This window comes from Sus scrofa, chromosome 15 (genome assembly GCF_054392235.1).
Source record: "Sus scrofa isolate SSC_HxYL_T2T_F1_AM1 chromosome 15, Sscrofa_HxYL_maternal_Yorkshire_Landrace_v2.0, whole genome shotgun sequence".
In the NCBI taxonomy this organism is placed as follows: Eukaryota; Metazoa; Chordata; class Mammalia; order Artiodactyla; family Suidae; genus Sus; species Sus scrofa.
In genome coordinates, this window is record NC_139397.1 from 45,689,770 (window position 1) to 45,711,893 (window position 22,124).

At 44.7% G+C, this 22,124-nt stretch overlaps 1 protein-coding gene across 16 annotated transcripts in view; it reads right to left on the reverse strand.

The window, feature by feature from the left end:
* Positions 1 to 22,124, reverse strand: part of CFAP221 (cilia and flagella associated protein 221) — a 97,464-nt gene that overhangs the window by 71,793 nt on the left and 3,547 nt on the right. For 11 of the 16 annotated variants that reach the window (XR_014829660.1, XR_014829661.1, XR_014829663.1 and 8 more), the window contains exons 3-6: positions 20,422 to 20,522; positions 9,043 to 9,129; positions 8,799 to 8,897; positions 5,289 to 5,389 (exon numbers count right to left, since the gene is read on the reverse strand). Coding sequence is in view for 8 of the 16 variants with exons in the window: in XM_021075445.2 (XP_020931104.1) it covers positions 5,289 to 5,389; positions 8,799 to 8,897; positions 9,043 to 9,129; positions 20,422 to 20,522 (388 nt within the window). In the remaining 8 variants the exon portion in view is untranslated. The remainder of the gene's footprint in view (positions 1 to 5,288; positions 5,390 to 8,798; positions 8,898 to 9,042; positions 9,130 to 20,421; positions 20,523 to 22,124) is intronic. The other 5 variants (XR_014829665.1, XM_084999647.1, XM_084999649.1 and 2 more) reach the window with 1 other exon arrangement.

Sequence of the window (22,124 nt, forward strand, 5' to 3'; positions counted from 1 at the left end):
GAAGCGAATCCAACTAGCATCCATGAGGATGTGGGTTCAATCCCTGGCCTTGCTCATTGGGTTAAGGATCCAGTATTGCCGTGAGCTGTGGTGTAGGTCACAGATGATGCTTGGATCCAGAATTGCTGTGGCTCTGGCGTAGGCCAGCGGCTACAGCTCCTATTCGACCCCTAAGTCTGGGAACTTCCATATGCCAAGGGTACTGCCCTAAAAAGCAAAAAACAAAAAACAAACAAAAAAAACCAACTCAGTGTTTAGGGAGTGGAAGGAGCGAGCCATCTTGCCATAAGTAGTATTTGACTCCTTTTTGTAGAATGAAAGTTAAATGATAATAAGCATGACAAATGCTAACTTATTACAAGGTGCTAGATTCAGATGGCACAATAAATTAACCATTGTGCAGGTACAAAATTCAAGGGAAACACCATCAAGATGAAGGGACTCCTCCCCACAGAGACACATGAATAATTTAGACTGTAACATGGATTAGAACATATCAATTTAGTAAGTCTATCCCTTTGCCAACTATTGATATAGGAATCTTTCTTTCGGCCCTGTCTGCAGCATGTGAAAGTTCCCAGGCCAGGGATCGAACCTGCTCCACAGCAGTGACCCAAGCCATAGCACAGACAACACCAGATCCTAACCCTCTGCACCATCAGGGGACTCTAATCGCTGCTTCTTCTGCATCTAGCAGTGGCTGGAGCATGTCCAAAATTGTAGGGAGGAGTCTTTTTATCACTAATAATATTTTGCATTGTTGATGCATGGTAACATTTAAATGCCAGTGCTGCAAAGCCACGGCAAGCAGACGCCGTGCACCCAGTGGTCCAGGAAAGGAAGGAAGCCCAGAAATGGTACACCTGGCACACATCAGCCCTACACTATCCAGTCATGACACCACCCACGTGCTCACCTGTACCGGACAGCAGCTCACACCAGCTCAACTGCACATGGAAGCCACCCCGTCGCTCCAGAGAAGTATAATCACAGAGCAAAAGGAAGACAGATGGAGAGGTGACAAGTGGGTGTGTAAATCCAGGGCCTGTCTGCTTGCTGTGGCTTTGCAGCAATGCTCCTGGTCTTCTCCCTCACCAGTTGGTGTGTCCATCACCGGCTCTGAGAGGGCTGTGGCTGAGGATCTCTCCTTGACCTTCTCCAGACAAGTGCCCTTGGCTGAGGGCCTGAGCACCCCCTTCTCTGCCCTTTGCTCCTTTATGAGTTATGCCTTAATAAATCATGTGCAATGAGTTTTTGTTTCTGCTTCTGCCCTGTGGGGCTCATGGGCACAAAAGCCTTTCTGTGTCCCCTCATTTCTTATTTTTAGGCAATGAACCTCATTCAACCTCCAGGACCTTCCCTGAGTTTCTAGGAACAGGTTCAGACAGTTGCTGTTCAGGGGAGGAAGGGGATGCAGAGACAAGGGAGGAAGAGTCAAGAAAAAATAGTACAGGAGTTCCCACCATGGCTCAGCGGAAACGAATCCGACTAGGAACCATGAGGTTGCAGGTTCAATCCCTGGCCTCACTCAGTGGGTTAAGGATCCAGCATTGCTGTGAGCTGTGGCGTAGGTCACAGACGAAGCTCGGATCTGGCGTTGCTGTGGCTGTGGCATAGGGTGGCAGCTGTAGCTCCAATTCGACCCCTAGCCTGGGAACTTCCATATGCCAAGGGTATGGCCCTAAAAAAAGGCAAAAGACAGAAAAAGAAAGAAAAAAAGAAAGAAACAATAGTACAGCCTTGGGGCAGGATCTTGGTTCCCTCTCAAGGGATACACATAAAGATGTAGGCATCTTATACACCTAAGAGAAAAGTTATATTTCTTATGCTCCTTTTAGAAATGAGTACTTTAAAACTGAACAGCTTAGAGTCCTTCCTTGTCCTTCTCCCTGGCTTAATTGCACCCTAAACACAATTACCCATAAGCTAAAGATTAGTCACCCTGAGCATAATCGGCTGTGGGTTAAAATTATTAGCACGTGATGTCTTACAGGAACTTTCCTAGTTTGTTCTAATCTCTGATCAATACGCCCTTTTCACAAGTACTGTTATTCTAGGCAATAACCCAGAAGACCACCACCAGGATTGTGCGGAGACCTCCTGACACCAACTTTGATGACAAAGATTCCCCCAAAGAAAGAACACATGTTTACCCCAATCCTGATCCTTATCTGAAAACCTGTTTTTCTCCTTTTTACCATTCAGCTCCCCACAATTCTTCCCAGTGGAGGACACAGTCTTTAAGGCAGTAGCCTGCTGTGGCCCCCTTTGCCTGGCAAAGCAATAAAAGCTCTCTTTCTCCTTCATCCCAAACTCTGTCTCCGTGTCTTTACTCAGCACCAGTGGAAAGAGGCAGAGTTTTGGCCACACTGCTAAGGAACCTAAGACCCTACTACCACGTTGAAATATTTGCCATCATTGCATGTTTTTGAGGTGTTCCAGGCCCTCTCCTGTCTCAGGTCTGGCTCTCCACAGCAGTCCTGACCAGCACCCCACCCCGCCACCCCTGCGATTCCCCACACAGGCCACCAGAGTGAGGTTTCAACAAGGGAGATATGACTCTGCGCTTACATCCTTTGGTGGGGGCCTCAGGGCAGAACCCACATCTCCCGGCAGAGCTTCTGAGGCCCCCCTCACTCAGCCCTCTCCCTACTTCCCCTGCCACAGTCTTATAACCCAGGTCCAGTCTCATGAACGCTCTAGACAGGCCCAAACCTGCTGTGCCTTTCACATCTCTGACTCTGCCCAAGCCTTTGCAGTGCCTGAAACAGCCCTCTTCTCTCCTATTCTGCTCCCTTCTGCTGCTGGCTGATTTCTTGTCATCCTTCAAAAGCTCAGGGCAGGGGAGTTCCCTGGGGGTCCAGTGTTAGGTTTGGGTGCTTTTGCCTCTGTGACCCAGGTTCAATCCCTGGTCTGGGAACTAAGCTGTTACACCAAGTTGCTGCACGCCACGGCCAAAAGGAAAAAAGCTCAGTGCAGGCTAGTTCTCCTCTAGAAAGTCCTGTCTGAGCTCCCCTGTCCCACCTGCCTGGCTCAATTCACACTGAGCTAGATTAGGTAACCTTGCTCGAACACACTGAATTAGAAATAAGAAGTGTCCATTTAATCGTGAGATCAGGGCTTAATCATTTCTGGAACTAGTAGTGCTTGGCATATAGTAGACATTCAATAAAGGTTTGTTGAATGAATGAATGAATGCCAGATAAAGTGCCTACCCAAACGATACCTTCAACCCCCAAAGCAGCCCAGGATTACGAGGGGACATTTCAGGTGAAAATTCTTTCAAATACTCACCCTTTGTGCTGCTACCTTTGTGGGCTGAACACTGCAAGGGCAGTTTGGGCGGTTAAAAGTTGGGGAAAAGCCATTAAGTCAAGTGCATCAAGTCTTAGGAAGGCACAGCCTGCTGCCCAAATGTTGGGAGAAGCAAAGTAGCATACCTATCTTTTGAAAGATTTTTGAAAATATCACAACATGACACACAGTAACTCAGTTTCATAAAGTGTTTAGCCACAGTTTTCATTCTGAGTACAAATGAAGGGCATGATGTAGGAAAGAGCTTGGGAGAAGCCTCCAGGGGAAGTGGCTAGATGTATGTTTTAAGAACCAAGACTGGAGTTCCCGTCGTGGCGCAGTGGTTAACGAATCCGACGAGGAACCATGAGGTTGCGGGTTCGGTCCCTGCCCTTGCTCAGTGGGTTAACGATCCGGCGTTGCCGTGAACTGTGGTGTAGGTCACAGATGCGGCTCAAATCCCGCGTTGCTGTGGCTCTGGCGTAGGCTGGTGGCTACAGCTCCGATTGGACCCCTAGCCTGGGAACCTCCATATGCCGCGGGAGCCGCCCAAGAAATAGCAACAACAACAACAACAAAGACAAAAAAAAAAAAAAAAAAAAAAAAAAAAAAAAAAAAAAAAAAAGAACCAAGACTGATACTAAAGCCGTCATTTCCCCCTGCCTACGAACAAACCAGTGCTGTCAACCTTGACAGCCTCGCTGACGGTCCAAACAAGGAGTGCCTTGTGGAGGAGAGAGAAAAAAAGAGAGAGAAAAAAAGGAAGAAAGGAAGACTTGAACTAGGAAGTTAGTTGCTTCCTGCCACTTTAATTTTGCTTAAAAATTGCTCATTTACCCACTTAAAGGAAATAGTTATATTTGGCCCTAAAATGCACAGAGTGAGTGGGTCCTGCCAGGAAGGACTCTCCTTGGTTAGGTCCTGGGGGTCCCTATACTGACCACTTAGTGCTGAGAAGGACTGGGTGAAGGGAAAGGCTTGATATGGGGAGGGAAAAAGTTCTGGCAGAATGTTTTGGGGAAAATAAATAGAGATAAAAAGAGTAAGGGGCCAAGAATATCCATCACCCAAAATGTGAAAGTCTGATAACACCCAATGTCAGCAATAATGCAAGAGAAACAGGAACTCTCATGCACCACAGGTGGGTGTGTGATGAGTACACCCATTTTGGAAAACAATCTGGCGTCAGTGACACTGAAGTCGTGTGGACCTGCAATTCCCCTGCTACGTGTGCAACCTGGAGAAACTCTGGAACCTGCGCCCTAGGCTGTGTACAAGCATACTGAGCAGGAGTGCTGGTCACAGCAGAAAAAGGAGTGGCAATAACCCTCAATTAGCTGCAATACAGATGTAAAAACTTTGGTAAGTCCATACAGTGGACCCCATGGCAATGAACTAGAGCTTTATGGATTAACATGGCTGGACAACGAATACATAATGTTGAATGAAAGAAAGCAAGTTGCATGGAGTTCCCACTGTGGGGCAGTGGGTTAAGAATCCAACTACAGTGGCTTGGGTTGCTATGGAAGCAGGAGTTCAATCCCTGGCCTGGCACACTGGGTTAAAGGATATGGTGTTGCTACAGCTATGAAGTGGAGCCTGCTGAGAAAGAAGCCTGCACAGGGCAGCAAAACCCAGATATGGGGGGGCGTCGGGGTCCTGAAACCTGAATTAAACCCCTAGATCCAGCCATGCCTGAAGATGCATCCTGTATCTGTCAGGTTAACGACCAATAAATTCCTTTTATGATATCTTGACTTAGCTGGGTTTGGGGATTTTGTTTGTTTGTTTGCTTTCTTCCCTCCTCCCTTCCTTCCTCCCTCCTTCCCTCTCACCCTTTCTTCTTACTTTCTTTTGCCTTTGCAATTACAAGTCCAGTCTAACTTAGCTGTAAGGAAGACTTCCCATTAGGAAAAAATAGAAACCCAAGTTTTTAATCTATGTATCTCTTAACTTTTTACATGCCACTTTGGCAATTAATTTTGATCACTTACCTTTCACCAAGTAGAACATTTGATAGATTTATAAATGAGGGGAAGTCCAGTGTGTTCGCAACAGGATAGGCATGGATGGGAACAAGCAAAGTCTCGTCTCCCTAAAATTAACAGGGAAAAACCCAAGCTTACCACACGTACAGCTATAATTTTTGAAGACAGATTTATAGATAATTTACTTCTTATTTTCTACCATGAAAAAATACCCCCCCAAAAAAAAGAAAAAAAGGAAAAAAATCTTTAAAAACCTGAGTACTTAAATAGAACATTTGAAATATTGAGTTTTCTTAGCTATAAACAAACTAGAGGAAATTTTAAGTACATCTTATTGAAATGAGAGTCAATATTATCCAGGAAAGCTAAAGGTAATGCTGTCACAGGAGATGAAGACAGTAATCTGTTTCTATTTCAGAAAATTATAGGGAAACATAATCCTAAGGGGCCTGAGATAAAGAGAAACCAGCACAGAATCAGCTGATCCAGACAAACTGGCCAAAGTCCAGAGGCCTGCTTCTAGACCTGCATGGGGCATGATCTTAAGTAAGACCTTTGACCTCTCCACAAGCCTTTCTTCCTTTGCTTTCAAATGGGGACAATTCTGCCTTTTTTTAAAGGTGTTTAAGAATTAAAGCAGGAGTTCCCGTCGTGGCGCAGTGGTTAACGAATCCGACTAGGAACCATGAGGTTGCAGGTTCGATCCTCGGCCTTGCTCAGTGGGTTAAGGATCTGGCATTGCCGTGAGCTGTGGCGTAGGTCACAGACGTGGCTCAGATCCTGCGTTGCTGTGGCTGTGGTGTAGGCCGGCAGCTGTAGCTCCAACTGGACCCGTAGCCTGGGTACCTCCATATGCCGCGGGTGTGGCCCTAAAAAGCAAAAAAAAAAAAAAAAAAAAAAAAAAAAAGCCTCTGATCACTTTCAATCACAGAATAAAATGCAAACTTTAAAAAAAAAAAGAATTAAAGCAGATGGTGGCGGGAAGGGAGTGGGACGGACGGGAGTTTGGGGTTAGTGGATGCAAACTATCATATATAGAATGCATAAGCAATAAGGTCCTACTGTACAGCACAGAGAACTATATCCATTCTCCCGGGATAGACAAGGATGGAAAAGAATACAAAAAAAGAATGTATATATATGTATAACTGAGTCACTTTGCCATGCAGCAGAAAGTGTCACAAAACCATAAATCAGGAGTTCCCGTCGTGGCTCAGTGGTTAACGAATCCGGCTAGGAACCATGAGGTTGCAGGTTCGATCCCTGGCCTCACTCAGTGGGTTAAGGATCTGGCATTGCCGTGAGCTGTAGTGTAGGTGGCAGATGTGGCTCGGATCTGGCATTGCCGTGGCTCTGGTGTAGACCAGCAGCAACAGCTCGGATTCGACCCCTAGCCTGGGAACCTCCATATGCCGTGGGTGAGGCCCTAAAAAGATAAAAGACCAAAAAAAAAAAAAAAAAAAAACCATAAATCAACTAGAATTTTTTAAAAATCTGAGGTTAAAAAAATAAATAAAGCAGATAATGGCCTTAAAAAGTTTAAAGTACAAGAGATAATTACAAGGTGTTAGCTAGCATTGCAATTTAGTTGCAGGACACACTCCCTGGCACTCTACACATTGTCTGTTCTAGGGATTCTGTTCTTGGTACAGAATACTAACAGCAATATTTTGGTTTCATTTTTAGATTTTTTTTTCTCCTTGTATTTTTTATTTATTTACTTTTTAAAAAGTAATTTTATTTTTACTTTATTTATTTATTTATCTTTGGCCACACCCGCAGCACGCAGTTTGCTGGGCCAGTGGCTAAACCTGAGCCACAGCAGTGGCAATGTCAGATCCTTAACCACTAGGTTACCAGGGAAATCCACCCCTCTTTTTAAAAATTGAAACTCACTTGTTACTAAAGCACACTCTTCCACTTTAGTTTTGAAAAGTTATATTTCATTAATCTGGAGTTCCCATCGTAGCACAGCAGAAACGAATCCGACTAGGAACCATGAGGATGCAGGTTCGAACCCTGGCCTCGCTCAGTGGGTTAAGGATCCAGCATTGCCGTGAGCTGTGGTGTAGGTTGCAGATGCGGCTCAGATCTGGCATTGTTGTGGCTGTGGTGTGGGCCAGCAGCTGTAGCTCCAATTAGACCTCTAGCCTGGGAACCTCCATATGCCATGGGTGTGGCCCTAAAAAGCAAAAGAGAAAAAAAAAGTTACATTTCATTAATCTTAAGGCTTTTCAACTTTTAAGAGTTGGGCACAGAGCACAGAGGGAGACGAGGGGTAGGTGGGTGCTGCCAGTTTTGGAAGAGGGATTGATAGAGTGTAAAGCTGGCTCTGGCTGGAGACCAAGGATGAATCAGGCGACCTGGAAAGCATTCTCAAGAATCCCACAGCACAGCCCTATGGGGTCAGGCCGCACAAGTTCCCACCTCCCTATAGACCCCTGGGGTTACCTCAGAGGACATTCTGGTAGAATGTCCTGCCAGTCCTCAGTGTTTATAGACACAACTTAGGGCTGCTGGTGATTTTTTAACACAGCACTTAAATAAGGATGTTTAAGTTATTTGAAAAGCCTTCTGCATCTACTGACCATGTGGTTTTCATTCTCCAATCTGTTAATATGGTGTGTCACACTCATAGATCTGCAGATATTAAAGAATTCTTGCATCACTGGGATAAATCCCACTTCATCATAATAATGATCCTTTTAATATATTGTTGGATTCGGTTTGCTAATATTTTGTTGAGGATTTTTGTGTCTACATACATTAATGACATTGGTCTGTAATTTTCTTTTTGAACTTTCCAGAAAGTGAACATAGAGGGACCCTACCTCAACATAATAAAGGCCATATATGACGAACCCACAGCTAACATCATTCTCATTGATGAAAAGCTAAAAGCTTTCCCACTAAGATCAGGAACAAGGCAAGGATGTCCACTCTCACCACTATTACTCAACATTTGGGAAGTCCTAGCCACAGCAATCAGAGAAGGAAAAGAAATACAAGGAATCCAAATTGGAAAAGAAGAAGTAAAACTGTCATTGTTTGCAGACAAAATGTTTCTTTGCACAGGAAAGCCTAAAGATACTACCAGAATACTATTAGAGCTCATCAATGGATTTGGTAAAGTGGCAGGATATAAAATTAATACACAGGAATCTTTTGAGTTCCTATACACTAACAACAAAAGATCAGAAAGAGAAATTAATGAAAAGCAACATCAACACCATGGTATTACAAGATGAATGAGGTCTGGGGGCTTGGGCAGATGGGAACCTAAGCAAGCAGTGTCTCTGGCCCTGCCCCAGCTCTCAGCAACTGGAGGTTTCCCAACAGAGACCAACAGACATCCCTGGACAAGGACTCTCCAGCCACTCAGTCTGGCTGCCCTTGACATTGGGCTGAACAACCTCATACTCAGCCTTCTGTCTCTCTTTCTTCTTCCCTTGAGGATATAAGTTCTGATACCACTCTCCACCCCACCAAAAAATAGCTTGATTTTAAGAAACTTACCTTACAGTGAACACGGATACAATCATAATAGTATCGCCACTCATCTGGGGAAAATATAACGGTGACTGTGAGGGACAAGCCAGGGACAAGGCGGTTCTCCTAGAAGATAAGGGAGCTCTTGTTGGGACAAGCCCCAGGGCACCAGGAGAAGGACCAGGGTGACAATGCTTTACACACCCACTCAGGCATATCCCACCGTGAACACCATGGGAGGGAGAAGGGCCACCAAAGGACTCTTACTTACCTTTTTTACATACTTGATCTGAAAGTATTTGGTTTGTGGGGGTAAAATATGAACATGCGTGTCTTCATTGCAAATGTTGACCAGATGCTGGAGAGGAAAAGGAGCATTCAGTTAACACACTGCTTTATCTGTCTGCATACTCACCTCCTCATTCATTTATACCTCATCCTTTGCTGAAGGGATTTGACGAGATACAGTGCACTTTTAAACTTTTTAAAAGATTCAGAATCTACCAAATGCAGCCTAAAGAAAAATGAAAAAGGAGTTTCCTTCATGGCTCAGCGGTAATGAACCTGACTAGTATCCATGAGGGTACAGGTTATCGAACCCGGACCTTGCTCAGTTGGTTAAGGATCCGGCATTGCTGTGAGCTGTGGTGTAGGTTGCAGATGCAGCTCGGATCTGGCGTTGCTGTGGCTGTGATACAGGCTGGCAGCTACAGCTCCAATTTGACCCCTAGCCTGGGAACATCCACTACTGTGGGCACAGCCAAAAAAAAGAAAAAAAGAGAGAGAAGAAGGAAATAAACACAGCAAACACCATTTAAAGGTTCGGATCTGGTGTTGCTGTGGCTGTGTGTAGGCCAGCAGCTGCAGCTCCAATTTGACCCCTAGACTGAGAACTTCCATGTACCATGGGTGTGGCCCTAACAAGGGAAAAAAAAAAAAAAAAAAGGAAGAAAGAAATATGCCCATTTGTCTCTGCCCAGCCTAAAAATTTTCTAGAGCTGCAGCCCTGGAGGCCCCAGGCCAGGCCTCTCATGCTCCCCCACCCTTGTCCCAATCAGCTACCCTGGGTGCCTTTTTGTGGAACTCAGCTTAGTCCTGTGAAGTAGCTGAGCTAAGAAGACAGCCAGTCCCCACTCCCAGTTTCTCTGATGACATGTCACATGTCCTGGGGACACAATGACATTCAGGCAGTCAAAAAATCAGGAAAAAGAGTGTGGTTTGGTTTCCAAAATTAAGGCCAGAGGCTGGGCCTGTCACACAGCCCACTGCCCAAGGCCTCGCATTCACTGAGGCCCTAAATTAAACATTATCTTCTGATGAGGTTACGCAGACATTTGCATTGGTCAAAAGTTCTCATTTGGAGTTCCCGTCCTGGTGCAGTGGAAACGAATCCAACTAGGAATCATGAGGTTGCAGGTTCCATCCCTGGCCTCACTCAGTGGGTTAAGGATCTGGCATTGCTACGAGCCATGGTGTAGGCAGAAGATGGGGCTCAGATCCCAAGTTGCTATCTATAGCTGTGGTGTAGGCTGGCAGCTGCAGCTCCGATTCAACCCCTAGCCTAGGAACCTCTATATGCCTCAGGGACGGCCCTAAAAAGCAAAAAGAAAAAAATGTTCTCATTTGTCTGTCACCTGTGAACATTCTTCAAGTACAATTTCTACGACCCTGTTTTGCATATCTTTTTTTTTTTTTTTTTTGGTCTCTTTAGGCCCGCACTTGTGGCATGTGGAAATTCCCAGGCTAGGGGTCAAATCGTTGTTGTAGCTGCTGGCCTACACCACAGCTCACAGCAACGCCGGATCCTTAACCCACTGAGTGAGGCCAGGAATCAAGCTCACAGCCTTATGGATACTAGTTGGGCTCTTAAGCCACTGAGCCACAATGGGAACTCCAATAACATGTATCTTGTTGGAGGTTTACAGGAACATTGGGACCTGCCTTCTGTGGACAGCTGCAAGAACAAAGGATTTCTGGAGTTCCCTCCATGGCTCAGCGGTTAACGAAACTGACTAGGATCCATGAGGCTGAGGGTTCCATCCCTTGCCTCACTCAGTGGGTTAAGGATCCAGTGTTGCCATGAGCTGTGGTATAGGTTGCAGTCATGGCTCAGATCCCTTGTTGGCTATGGCTGCAGCATAGGCAGGCAGCTGTAGCTCTGATTCAACCCCTAGCCTGGGAACCCTCATATGCTGCGGGTACAGCCCTAAAAAGCCCTTAAAATTGCTTTGCAGGGAGTTCATGTCACGGCGCAGTGGGAACAAATCCAACTAGGAACCATGAGGTTTCAGGTTCAATTGCTGGCCTCATTCAGTGTGTTAAGGATCTGATGTTGACGTGAACTATGGTGTAGGTCACAGACACAGCTTGGATCCTGCATTGCTGTGGCTGTGGTATAGGCTGGCAGCTGTAGCTCTGATTGGACCCCTAGCCTGGGAACCTCCATATGCCACGGATGCACCCCTAAAAAGCAAAAATAAAAATAAAAATAAAAATAAAATAAAATAGCTTTGCAATTTTGGTTCAGGGAATTTGGGATATTTTGGGGGCACGAGCCACCCACCTCCTTGCATGGTCCTGCAATAAACCTTTCTCTGCTCCAAATTTTAGACCCCTAGCCTGGGAACCTCCGTATGTCATGGGTGCAACCCTAAAAGGCAAAATAAATAAATAAATAAACAGCAAGAAGAAAATACTGAATGATTTTTTTATAGAATAAAACAATATAGCCCTTATTCATGATAATAAAGATACATTATTTGGCTGCAAGATCCCATATTCACTGTATGAGTCTGGATCTACAATTATTCACATTTGGATTAACAAAGAAAAAAATAAGATTAAATAAGAAATAATAAAAAGACTCAAGCAAAAATTTAGATATTTACAAAGGGGAAAGGTGGGAGGAATGGACTGGGGTGTGGGATTGGCATATGGACACGGAGGTATATGGAATGATCAGCCAACAGGAACCTGCTGTACAGCACGGGGAACTCTGCCTAATATTCTGTGATAATCTATGTGGGAAAAGAATCTGAAAAAGAATGGATATGGGTACTTGTATAACTGAGTCACTCTGTTGTACGGCAGAAATGATCACAACATTGTCAATCAACTATACTTCAATAAAACTTTGAAAAAATGAAAAAAAAATAGATATTCAGGTACAGAGAGTGTAGAAAGAGTAAGAAAATGTTTAGCTTTTACTTGAGATCTGATGTGAGATGGGGACTCTTTAGGACTGAGGCTGGGCTCACGGTCCCACAGGCAGCTGCAGAAATCTGAGAGGACAGTCAACAAACAGACCATAGTGATGCTGGGGAGAAAAACCCTCTTCACAAGGACAGTTACATTTCAGTGTTGCCTAAGACAAACACGTTCCAGGGGACATGTTTGCCAATGAACTTTTTCTGATGAACTTAAAACAACACAAAGAACAACCCACTCTCTACATTTTGGAAAGTAAAGTTAACCACCAAGAGACTGACTTCCAAAACATATTGGGGGAGTTTGCATTGTGGCTCAGCAGTAATGAACCCAACTAGTATCCATGAGGATTTGCATTCGATCCCTGGCCTTGCTCAGCGATTTAAGTATCCGGTGTTGCTGTGGATGTGGCGCAGGCTGGCAGCTGCAGCTCCAATTCAACCACTAGCCTGGGAAATTCCATATGCTGCTGGTGTGGCCCTTAAAAAAAAAAAAAAAAAAAAAAAAAAAGGCAAAACGTATTGGGAATACTGGATAGTCTATTAATTTTGGAATTCTCCATTTTTGGTTGCAAATACTCATTGCATGCTATGATAATCCTTATTCTCTGTCCTATTGAAGTCTGTGCTGTCTGAGCCTAAGAAGGACTGAAAGCATCTTTTGGATGATGGACATCTGTGCAAAGACACAGCACCCGGGTTAAGAGGCAGCACTGAGTCCAGAACCCTGGGGAAGAGCCGGGGTTTAGGGCTCTTCCCTCTACTGCCTCATTGCTCAGGACCTATCAGTGCCTAAATTGCACCTCCTGTCTTTCTTTTGATACTTTGTCAGCAGGTCAGTTTGTTAAAAATAATGTCCTTTCAGGGCTAAAATGGTATTCCTGACTTTTTAATTACAACTAAAACTGGGGGCGGGAGGGGGGGATCATCATTCAAGGGGAAAGCAAGGCCTTGAGATGAATTGTTGAGAAAGTGTATTTTAAATTAATATTTGAAGTTTATTTGAAAATGTGAGCAACCCAGAATTGCCCTTGAGATGAGAAAAGAAAAAAATCACCTAAATTCTACAGTCTCACAAACTGGGAGCAATAGATGTCCTGACCCCCCTCTGAGCAATCTGTTTCCTGGGAGCTGACCTTCTCCTGGACCTGATCCTCACAACTGATGCTGCCTCCACTGGGCACCACATGGACTCTTAAGTGAAAAATCAGGCCCCAGTTCAGTTTTTCAGAACTGCCCACAGGTAAGCAGTTTGGGGCAGGAAAGAGCTCTCTGCAGGAGGCCCTTTGTCAGTCACTAACCTTTTTTTTTTTTTTTTTTTTTGTCTTTTGTCCTTTTTAGGGCCGCACTCGCAGCATACGGAGTTTCCCAAGCTAGGGCTCTAATCGGAGCTATGGCCTACACCACAGCCACAGCAACGCCAGATCCAAGCCATGTCTGTGACCTACACCACAGCTCACGGCAATGCCAGATCCTTAACCCACTGAGTAAGTCCAGGGATCGAACCCGAAACCTCATGGTTCCTAGGCAGGTTCTTAACCACCTAAGCCACAAAGGGAACTCCCTCCCCGCTGCTAACTTGAAGCCAGGCATTCATCTCTGGCCCAAGCACACTGTTTTAATCTTTTGATCACATAATACTTATCTAACTTGTCAGTTTTTCCCATAGACCAAATAAGTAGCAATGAAGAATCAGTCATTAGAGAGTTCCCGTCGTGGCACAGTGGTTAACGAATCCGACTAGGAACCATGAGGTTGCGGGTTTGGTCCCTGCCCTAGCTCAGTGGGTTAACGATCTGGCGTTGCCGTGAGCTGTGGTGTAGGTTGCAGACGCGGCTCGGATTCCGTGTTGCTGTGGCTCTGGCGTAGGCCGGTGGCTGCAGCTCCAATTCGACCCCTAGCCTGGGAACCTCCATATGCCGTGGGAGCGGCCCAAGAAATAGCTAAAAAAAAAAAAAAAGAAAAAAGAATCAGTCATTAAAAGGTGACCAGATCTCTTCCCCAGCTTCCCCTTCAGTGATCTCACAAACACACTGTGTGAACAAAACAGGATCTAAAGAAAGATCACAGGCCCACAGTGAGATCACTGAGATCGCTTCCTGTCCCCTTTAAAAGCTCACAGCCAGGGAGAATCTTCAGAGACTGTTTTTGGGGGGCACTGAGTCCACCGTCTCCCCAGATTATCGGCATACTTTTTGCTTTCTTTTTTGCTTTTTAAGGTTGCACTCGCAGCATATGGAGGTTCCCAGGCCAGGGGTCAAATCCTACACCACAGCCACTGCATCCTCATAAATCCTAGTTGGGTTCGTTGACCGCTGAGCCATGAAGGGAACTCCCTTGGCATTCTGATTAAAAGCAACTCGCCTTTCTACCAACATTTGCCTCTTCTGATTTTCGAGAGGCGGGCGGGGAGCCAGACCTGATTTTGTAACACCCACAACAAACCAACCTACAAGGCAAACAAGGAACTGGACACCAGGCAGCTGTGGGTTCAAAAGCTTTCACTCACAGGGGTTTCCCAAGCATTGCTCACAGCTCTCGACCCCCTCAGGAGATACCTGTCTCCTCCCTCCACAGGGCAGAGCAAACCCAGCCCTTCAGTGAACACTTCAGCCTCCAGGTCGGGGGCGGGGGTGGGGGGGGGGGCGTTTCAACCCCTCCCCTTGAGGACACAGCTTCTCAGGTTAACACCTAACAGGGATCTGGGGGCAAAATGCAAGCAGCCGTGTAATGTCTTTAAAGTGTTTTGAGACAGGTGGAGCCTGGAGCCTGGGACTCTTTGCTGCAGTGCTTGCACCTGGACAAACATCTCCTCCAAATGATAAGGCACTACAAATAACCGTGTCCATGTGCAGTTGGGGCAAATTATGAACAACAAGATTCAAAAAGACCAAAAACCCAGCTGCCCCTTCTGAGGTGTTGGGAGCAAAAGCAGGGTGTTAGGCATGATCTCTGCACTCAGCACCACCAAGGGGGTGGGCAGACTACCCAAGCCATCCCTTCAGCCAGACCCCTGGACCTGTCCCCACTGTCACTCCATTTAAGGACCTAGCTCCCCTGACCCCCCTGAGGAGGGAGCAAGGGAACTTACTTACTTTCACCTGAGTCCCAATAAAGCCTTGTCTGCATTTCCTGCCCGGCCTCTTATCAATGTCTATTGGCTTAGGAGGTCAAGAACCCTGGTCGGTAACACTTTTATCTTAAATGCATGTTGGTAATGGATTTTACTCTAAGATTTTGCTCTATAATGCATTTGTCCAAAATGGGAGAGTAAAACTGATGCTCCAGAAAAAGCACTGTGTTTACATGGGTGGCTTCAACTCTCCACCGTCACAACTGAGAAGCTGCTTGGGATTCACACCCCCAGTTTTGAGAAGCGAGATCCTGTAGCAAGGGTGTCTCTGGAGGCTGCAACAGAGAATGGAAAACTAACACAATTATTTCAGAAAGCCTGAAGGGACTGTTCCTTTACCTAAGTTCCTCTAGGCTAACAACATGGTTTTGGGCTGGCAAGAGTTAACACCGATTGTCTCAGGGGAAAATTAATTACTTAATAAATAGAGTTTCCCAGACAAAGTCTTTCTGCAGAGCAGAAAAAGAATGAAAGAGATCCTGGTTTTGAGAAAACTGGGAACCATTATTTCGACTTTTAAAGTAAATTGAAACATTGATTGTGATATGAATCTAAGTTAAAGGCTTTAACCAGATCGGGATCAATCTCAAAGGTTAATGAACAATTTTTTTGCGGTTTTAAACACACATTCAATCATTCCATTCTTGGGCAATTTGCAGTTTCCTGTTACAAAACCAAGATAAAAGCAGAGTTGGATTCCCCCATTTCCCCCCACCCCCCCAAACACCACCACCTTGTTTAACAAGAATCTCAAGGTAATCGCCTTAGGCTTCTGCATTTTTGCTGATAGAAAATGGGAGGCTGGCTCTCCCCGAATGTTATTGAGATGAACTAATTCGGCACTTTTATCTATTTCTGTTTGTTTTCATGTCTGATAGAAACAGTGTGATTACTGAGACTTTACCCTGTGTTTACTTGGAATCAGTGAATCTCTGCCAAGTCACTCTCTTCCAATAAAGTGAATTCATTATCTTGACAAGTATTTATTGAGTGCCTTCTGTGGGTTAGGCATTATGTTATACAAAAGACAGAGATGGCTTCTATTCTTCAGCAGAATGAAGTTTTTACCTCCCTCCAAAAAATCCCATGATCCAGGTAAACTACATTGTACCCTGGTCCCCAAATAGGCCACATGCTCACCCGGCTGAACCCCTCTCCATGTCTCCTGCTGAACCCTAGATGTCTGTTCCCTGCTTCTCACTCTGCTTTGTGCTATCCCAAAAGGCTTCTCCCCTGCAAGCCTTTGGTACAATGTAACCAGTAAGCTTAAGAAAAGATGCTCAACTTCATTATTCACTAAGGAAAGGCAACTGGAACAGTAGTGAGTTGAATGGTAAACTCAAAAAGATATATCCACACCCTAATAACTTGAGTGTGACCTTATTTGGGAAAAGAGTGATTGCAGCTGCTAGTAAGTTGAGGACCCTGAGATAAGATCATCGTGGATTACCTAGATGGGCCTTAAGTCCAGTGATGTGTCCTTTTAGAGACAGAAGAGAAGACAAACAGAGTCAGAGAAGAAGACTTGTGAGGATGGAGGCCAAGTATAGCAGTATGCAGCCTCGAGATAAAGAACACCTGGAGCCACCATAATCTGGAAGAAGAGAGGAGATATTCCTTCTGGGGCCACCAGAAGGATCATGGCCCTGCTGACACCTGGATATTGGACTCTGGTCTCCAGAATAAGTTTCTGGATTTTTAAGCCTTGAAATTTGTGGTCATTTATTAAGGCAGCCACGGAAAATTAATATACCATACAACCCAACAACTCGACTTCTTTTTTTCTTTTTGTCTTTTTTGCCATTTATTGGGCCGCTCTTGTGGCATATGGAGTTCCCAGGCTAGGGGTCTAATCGGAACTGTAGCCGCCGGCCTATGCCGGAGCCACAGCAACGCCGGATCTTTAACCCACTGAGCAAGGCCAGGGATCGAACCCGCAACCTCATGGTTCCTAGTCGGATTCATTAACCACTGTGCCACGACGGGAACTCCTCAACTTCTTGATGTATATCCAGGAGAACTGAAGATATGTCCACACAGGATAACCTGCTGTAACGAAGTGGGTTAAGAATCTGGATGTGGCAGCTCAGCTAACTGTGGAGGCACAGGTTGGATCCCTGCCCTGGGAACTTCCACATGCCAAGGGTGTGGCCATAAATTTTTTTTTTTTAAATGTGAACACACAAAAGCATGGGCACGGATGTTCTTTTTTTTTTTTTTTTTTGCTTTTTTTGCTTTTTAAGGCTGCACCTGCAGCATGTGAAAGTTCCCAGGCTAGGGGCCTAATCGGAGTTGTACCTGCCAGCCTACACCACGGCCACAGCATCAGGGGACCTGAGTCACATCTTTGACCTACACCATAGCTCATGGCAACACTGGATCCTTAACCCACGAAGCAAGGCTAGGGATCAAACCTGAGTCTTCATGGTACTAGTTGGGTTTGTTAACCCCTGAGCCATGACAGGAACTCCAAGACACAGATGTTCATGATGGCATTACTCCTAATAGCCCCAAGACAAAATCCAACTGTCCATCAGTTGATGAATAGATAAACAAAATGTGGTCTATTCACACAATAAATACTATTTGGCCATAAAAAGGAATGATGTATTCATTCATGCTACCAACTGAATGACCCTGGAAAACAGGCTGCATGAAAGAAGCCAGTCGCAGAATGACCACATGCTGTGTGATTCCATTTATAGGAAATGTCTAGAACAGGCCAATCTACACCCACAGAATGTGGATCAGTGGTTGGCTAGGGTGGGGCTGGGTAGGTAAGGGAATTAGGAGAGCTGGGGGGGCTGGGGATGGGTGACGAATTGTTCATTCATTATAGACAATGAATAACTATGAATGATAGTTATTTTAGACCTATCCTATCATCATCTAGATAGCAAACATAATTACCAGGAAACATAAGTCCCCACATGATTCACTTCGGTCTTTGTGTCCTTACAGGCTGAGGGGTACATTTCCTAACTGCAGTTTTATTTTTAATTAATTAGGAGTTCCCGTCGTGGCGCAGTGGTTAACGAATCTGACTAGGAACCATGAGGTTGCAGGTTTGATCCCTGGCCTCACTCAGTGGGTTAAGGATCCAGCGTTGCCATGAGCTGTGGTGTAGGTCGCAGATGCGGCTTGGGTCCCACATTGCTGTGGCTCTGGCGTAGGCCAGTGGCTACAGCTCTGATTAGACCCCTAGCCTGGGAACCTCCACATGCCATGTGAGTGGCCCTAGAAAAGGTAAAAAAAGACCAAAAAAAAATTAATTAGTTAATTAATTAATTTGCCATGTCTACAGCATGCAGAAGATCCTGGCCAGGGACCCAATCTGCTCCACAGCAGTGACCCAAGCTACAGCAGTGATCATGCCAGATCCTTAACCTCTAGGCCACCAGGGAACTCCTTTCCCTTGAGAGGAAGCACTTGGCCCCTGACCAGTCCCTCTCCTGATCCCTTCTCTCTCCCTCCACTTTGATATGTAAGAACACATGGAAGCTGAATCCGGTAGTTCTGATATCCTGCTCGTTGTGACTTAAGGGGATTCTGGTGGGGTCACTGAGGTTGTAGAGCTGATCTAAATGTTCAGGACCCCTTTACTGGGGAAGACAGGAAAGCTGTAGTCACCCCAAGGCCACACCAATCTGACCATCCAGATCAATGAAGGGGACCCAGAAGGCCAGGATCTTGCTGTGGCTCTGGGGTGGACTGCTGTCCCCATAGCTTCAGCCACTCTCTGTGCATCCTTTCCTCTGTCCCTTCTGGATCCTATTCAGTGGTACCCCTGCCATCCCAGATCCAGCTGGAATCCCTCTGGCCAGAATGACTGATTTAGGTATGGACATCTGACCAGAACAGATGAAGCAGAACCCTTGCTGGGGCTCCTAAGGACCCACCCTCCTTTCCCTGGTGGTGTAGTCGTGGAGCAAGAATGCACTGGTTTGGAGGAAGGCGGCCTGAGAGTCAGTCTGTCTCTATCACTGGATTCTTGAGGCAACTAGTTCACCTTTTGCAGTCGTGGTTTCCTCTCTCTACAAAAGGGTAATAATACAACCTCCATGAAGCTAGTGCAGGGACTAAACCAGTCACGTGAGACACAAAGCCCAGTTCCTGGTCCCTACAGTCATTCAGCCACAGGACCAATTTGGAAAGAGTGTTGAGAGGAGCCTTTGGCCTGGGAGGAAACTTGTCCAAGGACACTGACGCAGCTTTAAAATTTCTCATCCTAGGCTGGGATTAACAGGTACACCCTGCTGTATCTAAAATAGATAAGCAAGGAGTTCCTGTCGTGGCTCAGTGGTAACAAACCCGACTAGTATCCATGAGGACACGGGTTCGATTCCTGGCCTCGTTAAGTGGGTTAAGGATCTGGTGTTGTCGTGAGCTGTGGTGTAGGTCGAAGATGTGGCTCGGATCCTGCATTGCTGTGGCTGTGGCCGGCAGCTATAGCTCCAATTCAACTCCTAGGCTGGGAACTTTCATATGCTGTGGATTCGGCCCTAAAGAGCAAAAAAAAAAAAATTAAATAAGTAAATAATAAAATAGATAACCAACAATAGATAACCAACAATAGATAAAGACTTACTGTATAGGACAGGGAACTCTATATCTTGTAATAAGCTATAAGGAAAAAGAATATACATATACATATATGTGTGTGTGTGTAACTGAATTACCATGCTGTACACCTGAAAATAACACAATATTGTAAATCAACTACACCTCAATAATTAAATAAGTAAATATCAGATAAATTATTAAAAAATTATTTCTCATCCTAAAACTACCTTTCTGGTCCAATTTACATCTGCACTTCTACTGATTCTATTGATTTTGCCATCTTTTTTTTTTTTTGAATGCACCTGCAGCATGTAGAAGTTCCTGGGCCAGGGATCAAACTCATGCCACAGCAGCAACCTGAGCTGCTGCAGTGACAACGCCAGATCCTCAACCTGCTGCGCCACAAATAAATGAGTAGCATAAATGTAGAATGTTCATGTCATTTCATTATTATGATTAATTATCCCCCTTAAAAAGTACCTACCAGGGAGTTCCTATCATGGCACAGTGGAAATGAATCCAACTAGGAACCAAGAGGTTGTGGGTTCAATCCCTGGCCTTGCTCAGTGGGTTAAGGATTGGGCGTTGCCATGAGCTGTGGTGTAGGTCACAGACATGGCTCGGATCTGGCGTTGCTATGGCTATGGTGTAGGCCGGCAGCTGCAGCTCCTGTTCGACCCCTAGCCTGGGAACCTCCATATGCCGCAGTGCGGCCCTAAAAAGAAAAGAAAAAAGAAAAAGTACCTACCAGTATCTGTTGATGTTGTTTTTCTACTTGATAGCCTCCAAAATGCAAGATGCCAGGTTTTGCCTGTAGAACTTTATTTTTCAGAAGTTTTGCATAAACCTCTATAGAAACAATGTAGATAAGTAAATCATGAGATGAGATATGAAAAAAATATATTAAATGAAAGAAGATCCTATTAACATGTGCTCCCTTTAATCCCCCTACATCGTTGGGGGAATATAAACTGATGCAACCACTATGGAGAACAATATGGAGGTTCCTCAAAAAACTAAAACTAGAAGTTCCTATCGTGATGCAGCAGAAACGAATCCAACTAGGAACCATGAAGTTGCAGGTTCAATCCCTAGCCTCACTCAGTGGGTTAAGGATCTAGTGTTGCCATGAACTGTGGTGTAGGTCACAGACACAGCTTGGATCCTGTGTTGCTGTGGCTGTGGTGTAGGTCTGCAGTTGTAACTCCAATTCCATCCCTAGCCTGGGAACCTCCATATGCCGCAGATGTGGCCCTAAAAAGCAAGAAAAAAAGAAAAAACTAAAAATAGAAATACCATATGATCCAGCAATCCCACTCCTGGACATCTATCCAGAGAAAACCATAATTCAAAAAGATACATCACCCCAATATTTACTGCAGTACTATTCATAATAGCAAGACAAGGAAATAACCTAAATGTCCATCGACAGAGGAATGGATAAAGAAGATGTGGTATACACACATGATGGAATACTACTCAGCCATAAAAAAGAATGAAATAATGCCATTTAGCAACATGGATGGACCCAGAGATTATCATACTAAGTGACATAGGTCAGACAGAGAAAGACACATGTCATATGAGATCACTAACATGTGGAATCTAATAAAACATGATACAAAAGAACTTATGAAACCGAAACCGAGTCAAAGTTTTCAAAACCAATCTTATATTTACTAAAGGGGAAATGTAGGTTGAGGGAGGGATAAATTAAGAGGTAAGAGGTAAGAGGTTAGGACTGACGTGCACACACTACTACATATAAAGTAGATATCCAACAAGGACATATTGTACAGCACAGGGAAAAGTACTCAGTGCTCTGTAATAACATATATGGGACAAGATTCTGAAAAAGAATGAATATATGTATATATATGATTGATTTACTGGGCTGTATACCTGAAACTAACACAACTTTGTAAGTCAACTATACTCCAATAAAATTAAAACACACACACACACACACACACACACACACACACACACCATGGGCTCCCTTTAATTTAGGCTATTTTAAGCACATGAAAGTTTCAGAGGCTACAGCTGTCAGCAAGGTGAATGGTCTGTTCCAAATGAACTGAACGGTTTCTCACTCTATGTTCATACATCACTTGGGGGATATTATCCACATGATACAAATCCACATTTATTGTTTATTCCCTATAAAAATAATTTGCTCTGAACACATTTTGTATAAGTCTTCATAATAAGACACACGCTCATAAAGAGCACAGTTTGTTTTCTCTGTGTAATAATACTGCAATGGCTTATTATGTAATGAATATCCACTTCAAAGAATCCAAACACCAAGTATTTAATTTTATTGTTGTGTATTTAACTGGCATTATTGGGATTTCCTGTGAACTGAATTACAGTGTGATAGAGAGTATTCCTAAAGCTCTGAGTGATTATCACTCTGGACAGGAAAGTCTCAGACTACTTTTGTCA